Below are 6,447 nucleotides of genomic sequence, written 5' to 3' on the forward strand. Positions count from 1 at the left end.
TATTTTAATTAAGATTAACTTATAAACATGATTATAAATATGAAATATGAAAGTGATATGCTTAAATTATAGAAGAAGATTTGTTTGAACAAAAAAAGAAGAAGATTTACGTTTGTTACCCAAGAAAGCTTTTGAAGATTTATTAAAATCTAGGAGATTTTCATTTTCCCCACGTAGAGAATCTAAAACCTATTTGAATGATCATTTTCCTTTTCACAAAATTCAAATTTCCTTTTTAAAACTCTACAAAAATATCTCCACATTAATTGCCTTTAATTTTATTTATCTTCAACAAAAATTTCATTAAGAAATAATGTTATCGGGCCTAGTTAGTTTGGGTCTAATTTGGCCCAAATAAGATTTACATCTTCTATAAGGACGCTTCATACCTCTCTATAACATATTTTGTGTACTTAAATCTCTCGACGAACGAAAAGATGAAGCCAGAATCAAAGAAAATTTCCGAAACGAGACGACTTCAGATGAACGATGATGGAGGTTCTACTTCTTTTGATCTAAGTTCGCTCAAAGAGGCTATCAATAATGCAAGCGACAAGACTCTTTTAGTCCCGACTAAGAAGACAAACAACAACTCATTCGATCTTACTTCAATGTCTCACGCATTACCCTCTTTGAATCGTCCGAATAGTAATCGAAAACTTTATATGAAGACAGATTTAGCGATGAAGAGACATGTCAAAACAGTAGTCGAGAGGGAAGCTATAAAGCAGCGGTTACGAACCCTACTCACGATATGCGACAAATAAGTATTCATGTAAAAATTGATTAAGGTTAATCTGTTTTAATTGTTTTGTCCCGATGGTGCAGCGATTATTGTTTGTTACTTTGTTCTGATTACGATTACTATTTTTTAGGGTTTGGGTTTGTGTTAAACTATTATTTGATCCGTTCTAATAATATCTTGTTGTCGTTCTGTTCTAATTTCTAGGATTATATATACACTTAAAAAGAAAAAATTCTGCTTAAACTTATAGTATGCTTTTTCTCAATAACTAAAATAATAAGATTTTAAATTTGAAATTTGGGTTTGAATTCATCATCGAATATTTTGTTTTACTACTTTGTCATAAATTGAACATTCTTGTATTGAAGTGTTTGGATAATTATCTCCCTAACAACCTTCGTCAATCTGTAAGACTTTTTTTTTTTTTTCTTTCATTTTTACTTGTTGATCAATATATGCATGGATCTCTTTGATTTTTTTTACCTCAAGAAGACTAAAAAAATTAGGATGTGATCTGAATCTGACTCGAGAACCCTCTTATTTATATATATTGCTACCCAAAATACAAAAAAAAAACAAAAAAAACACATGTTCTATGAGAAGGGAATATGAATATCAATACAAGACATTTCATTAATATATCTCTAAAGGATGATTTTGCCTGAGTAAAGACATATTTTATATTATGGGTTATAGGAATTGTTAAATTAATTCTTAAGAAGAGCTAGGAAGAAGCATGGATCATTAACAAAAAAAAAAAGCAAAGAAGATGAAGAAAGCTAATTAAGTCACTGAAAAAACTGGTCACAATTTCAGGTTAATATACGCGACAAATACTCCTAAATTTCTTCTCAATCGACATGTGCTAGTTCTCCATGAAGATCCAACTAATTAATCTTCTATAACTTTGGAAGGAAAATATAAACAGAAAAAGTTTGGAAATATAAAGTATATGTTTCGTAAGACCAAATAAAACAGTTGTTATTTTCGTTTATAAATAAGACCAAATCACAAACAAATAAAACAGTTGTTATTTTCGTAATTAATATTATCTTCTTTATTACTCTTAATTAGAACCAAAATCAAACCAAAAAAGCATATATAGTCATTATTAATTTCTGTTAAATTGAATAAGAGAAGAATTTTAACATTCTATTAAATTCTGTCAAATTCACTTGTCCAATATCTCTCCCCTTAATGTAATAAATTATTGTAAAATAAGAGCAATCTTCAACCATAAAACAATACTGACTTTTAATATCTTTTAACATAGTCAAACAAATAAGATATATATTCCCTTTTTTATCAGATCTTTTTCATATTTTGGCCGAGATTTCTCAAATTACATAGATTTTACTTCTGTTTTTTTATCTGTCAACGAATCTTTTCCGGATAAAAATTGTTACGAATCTTTTGAGTTTGGTGGGTACATCGTGAATTTCTTACACAGTACATCGTTTGCTGCCAACTTTGAATAAGTTTTCCTCAGGTGAGCGTCATTTTTTTCTGATTCTTTGCCTTTTCTTTCTTAAATCAACAATTAAACTTCAAGGTCTTGTTTTAAGTATCATGTGTTACAGTCCCGTAATCAACAATTAATTAACCCACTCGATTTGAGTACGTACTTATGTCTCTTAGAGAACATCGTCTTATCTTTTGAACTAATGCTTCATATGTGTATTAGGGAATAGGGATTGTATATGAACCCTAAGAAGACGTTCAATTGTCTCGTCTATTACATTTATTTGCTAATAAAATTTATATATGAAGTATTGTTTTAAAGATTCCGAAAATTTACAGGATTTGTGATTGCCCGATGAGTAATCCAGAGGATATCCCTAGCAGGCTCGAGGTTAGTGTGAACACTTTCATATTAATCAATCATTTATTCATATATAATCTATAATTACATATTAAATATCATCTTTAGTGTAAATGCAACTTCTGAAATAATTTTGTTGATGAACAGGGTAAGAATGTAGCACGATTTGTGTGTTGTATCCTTGGAATAGGGTCTCTTGTGGCATGGAATGCAATGCTGACCATCACTGATTACTATTATCAAATTTTTCCGGTATGAATATTTCGGTATCAAGACAAGTCGATTCAGTCAATCTATATATATATCAGTTTAAATTATGTATGTTTTGGTTTTGTTTGTTTTCTTGGCTAACAACAGAAATATCATCCTTCGAGGGTGCTAACAATAGTTTACCAATTGTTTGCGAATGTGTTTATAATAACACTTGCCTTTAAAGAAGCTAAGCTCAATACTCGCTTTCGTAACATTTTCGGGTACAGCCTTTATACCGCTGGCACCTTTTGTCTCCTCATTGTAAGTACCCTCTCAATTGTCTATTTGATTCTTTCTTTTGTTAATGTTCGGTTTTATAAAAATATAAAGAACTTGTTTTGATTTGATTCGGTTTGGTGAAGTTGGATCTTGCTTCGCGTGGCAGTGGAAGCGTAGTAGCATATGTTGTGTTGTGTTTGATTGTTGCTGTTTTCGGGCTCGCTGATGCTGTTGTACAAGGTGCAATGGTTGGAGATTTGTCCTACATGTGCCCCGAGTTCATCCAGGCCTTCATGGGCGGTTTAGGCATAGCTGGAGTTCTAACATCCGGATTAAGGCTTATTACAAAAGCAATATTTGACAAGTCTCATGATGGTCTTCGAAAAGGGGCTTGTAATTTTTCTCCTACAAGTTTTTTTTAATTTCAAAATTTTGTCACATATTATACATATTAATTAAGCTAATTTTACTTATCATGATGTGTTTTATTCCGCAGTGCTGTTCATAGGAATTGCGACATTGATCCAGTTAGCCTGTATTTTTCTATATACTTTAGTCTTTGCTAAGCTCCCTATCGTGAAATACTACCGTGCCAAGGCTGGTAAAGAAGGGGCCAAAACCGTTTCTGCGGATCTGGCCGCAGCTGGCCTCCAAGACCAAGCTGAACAGGTATCTTTCGGTTTTATTTTAATCCGATACTGTGTTCTCTATACGGCTGATTTAGCTCTCTCTTAAAAGGTTCAACAAATGGACGAGTCCAAGATCCAAAAACTAACCAAGAAGCAGTTATTACGAGAAAACATAGATCTTGAAATCAATCTATTCTTGATCTACGTGGTGACACTATCGATTTTCCCGGGATTTCTATACGAGAACACAGGAGAACATCGATTGGGAGATTGGTATGCATCACTAACATATATAAAAAAAAAATCCATTCCGTGCTGATACTGTGGTTACATAAATTAAAAAAACCATTTATATGTTTTGATGTGTTGAAAAAAAGGTATGCACCAGTTCTAGTAGCCATGTACAATGGATGGGATGCGATCGCGAGGTTCATTCCCTCGATCAAAGGGTTAGCAGTAGAGTCGAGGAAATGGATCACTGTCTGCGTTGTGGCACGTTTCTTGCTCGTCCCTGCCTTTTACTTTACCGCTAAATACGCTGATCAAGGATGGATGCTTTTCCTCACCTCTTTCTTGGGGTTGACTAACGGTTATCTAACCGTTTGTATCTTCAGCACTGCACCAAAGGGTTACAATGTAAGTCGCTTCTCTCCCCTTACAAAATAATCAATCTCGGCTGGATTTGGTTTAGTAACGGTTGTGTTAATCTGGTTCGATCAAATTTTGTATAGGGACCTGAAGCAAATGCATTAGGGAATTTGATGTGCGTGTTTCTATTGGGAGGGATCTTCGCTGGAGTTTGTTTGGGTTGGCTTTGGCTCATTGGCAACGATTCGTTTTAGAGATATATATAACTAAGGCCGAATGCAGTACTTTGTAGTACTATTTGTATTTTATTTTTCTGTGCCAAAGTGCACAAAATTATTAAATTCATCTCATTGTGTTACTAGTGTGTTTTCAAGAAATTGATTTCTCACGCTTTTGTTTAAAATTTTACATTTTTTGTTTATTTCAAATGTAACTAGTGGGTGTAACAAGTTATGTTCTGTTGGATTCATTTCAACTAAGATGTTGCACTGAGCATTCTTCTTAACCAAATAAAGTATAAGAATATGAATATGTATCTGCAAAGCGTTGAGCATCATTCTGAAATCACTCAGATTTTTAGCCGATATGTATCGTACAAAATACAAATTCTCTGTTTCTAGAATGATGAAGAACATGAAAGAATAAGCAAAAGAAATGAAGAAGCAAAAAAAACACCCAAAAAAAAAAGAACTCAATGTTCTTTCGTATTTCTCTTAAATATATGTTTCAGTTCTTCACATCCTAAGACAAAGAAAACAAAATCTGGTTCTCAATGTTAAAATGGTGTAAAAAGAATAAAGATTGAACCTTTTTCCAGTCCTAAGGAGCCATCAGTCCATCAATTGTGTAAGAAAGTGATTTCATCCAATCGCTTTTCAGCAGCATTTTTTGTAGCGTGCGCATCACATCGTATCCTGGATCGAGTTTCCGTTGCCAGCCCTGAAAAAAAAACGAAAGAGAATCAAGCCGAAACCTCAGTGTTGTTAGATTTGAAGCAAATTTGAAAACATCTAAGAGACTGTAAAGCGTTGATAAGAGATTTAAACTCACCTCAAGAACTAATGTTGTAAACATCACGGTGGAAACATTGCCGTCGATATTAACTCTATGACGCCTCATTTTCTCAAATAGTTCGTGCATACAATCCGCGGGATGGACTAAATCTCCTTCCTCTGTTCCCCAGAATGTAAATGCGTCTTCTACTTCCTGTAAAAATGTGTATTGTATATAAAACACCACGGAAGTGAAGAAACTTTGTATGATGTAAGAGAAACACAGAGCAAGTGATCTCACCTGGATAAAGGCCTGTGGATCAGGACAATTCTGTTGTTTAGATAATTTAAGTGTTCGTTCAGCAGCAGTCTTGCCGTCTCTACGTGCAACTGCCTTGAAAAAACCTAGTAGGTTATCTCGGTCAACTTTTGAGAGTTCTGCAGTCATGCCTACATCTAGGAAAATGATGTGTGGCTTCCTCGATCTGAAAAGACCTCTTGGAGTATTGTTTGGCCGGACAAGAATATTCCCTGGATGCATATCAGCATGAATGAAGTTGTCAACCTGAAAAACAAGAATCAAAGAAACTTTAAGGTTCAAGTGGCCGAAATGGAGAAAAAGATACGTGTGAAGAAAGAGGCAGAACCAGGAGCATCTTCAAGAGAGCATGAGTTCCGATGTGTGCTACTTTAGCCTTAAGCCGCGCATGTCCTTCTGATCCATCTACATAACGAGCCACACTCTCTCCGTGCTCATATGTCTCAACCAAAACAGCGGGGTGTACAAGTGGATATATGGGCTTAGGGAAAGAGACATCTTTCCATCCACGGAAGTTATATATAAACCGACTCAAATGAGAAGCTTCTCTTGAGAGATCAACTTGGGACAACATGTAGACACTAAACTGTTGCACACACTCGTCCAATCTAAGCCAATTCAACCCCGGAATAAAAGTGGTTAGCTTTGCCACAAAATTGATGATCACAAAATCTCGCTTCATCGTTTGCTCAACACTAGGATGTCTAACTTTAACAGCAACTTCCGAGGACTTCACCTTTTGTCCTGGATACTGAAACTTCAGGGAAGCTCGGTGTACTTGAGCTATACTCCCAGATGCCACAGGCGCCTCATCAAATTCCTCAAATATCTCAGAGAGCTTACGACCAAATGCATTTTCGATGGATTTTTTGGTGAACGCG

At 34.7% G+C, this 6,447-nt stretch overlaps 2 protein-coding genes across 4 annotated transcripts in view; one reads left to right on the top strand and one right to left on the bottom strand.

The window, feature by feature from the left end:
• On the top strand, positions 2,063-4,690 carry LOC104703755 (equilibrative nucleotide transporter 7). The gene is made up of 9 exons (XM_010419830.2): positions 2,063-2,234; positions 2,546-2,597; positions 2,715-2,819; positions 2,925-3,080; positions 3,182-3,431; positions 3,535-3,707; positions 3,777-3,940; positions 4,045-4,303; positions 4,399-4,690. Exons 2-9 carry the CDS (start codon positions 2,562-2,564, stop codon positions 4,507-4,509), a joined length of 1,254 nt encoding a protein of 417 aa, XP_010418132.1. The 5' UTR covers positions 2,063-2,234; positions 2,546-2,561; the 3' UTR covers positions 4,510-4,690.
• LOC104703756 (uncharacterized aarF domain-containing protein kinase 2) overlaps positions 4,802-6,447 on the bottom strand; it is a 3,999-nt gene continuing 2,353 nt past the window's right edge. Inside the window, exons 3-6 of one of the 3 annotated variants that reach the window (XM_019228096.1) lie at positions 5,895-6,438; positions 5,549-5,812; positions 5,306-5,461; positions 4,802-5,194 (exon numbers count right to left, since the gene is read on the bottom strand). In XM_019228096.1, the coding sequence (XP_019083641.1) occupies positions 5,075-5,194; positions 5,306-5,461; positions 5,549-5,812; positions 5,895-6,438 (1,084 nt within the window). In that variant the 3' untranslated portion in view covers positions 4,802-5,074. The remainder of the gene's footprint in view (positions 5,195-5,305; positions 5,462-5,548; positions 5,813-5,894; positions 6,439-6,447) is intronic. The other 2 variants (XM_019228097.1, XM_010419831.2) reach the window with 2 other exon arrangements.

This window comes from Camelina sativa, chromosome 7 (genome assembly GCF_000633955.1).
Source record: "Camelina sativa cultivar DH55 chromosome 7, Cs, whole genome shotgun sequence".
In the NCBI taxonomy this organism is placed as follows: Eukaryota; Viridiplantae; Streptophyta; class Magnoliopsida; order Brassicales; family Brassicaceae; genus Camelina; species Camelina sativa.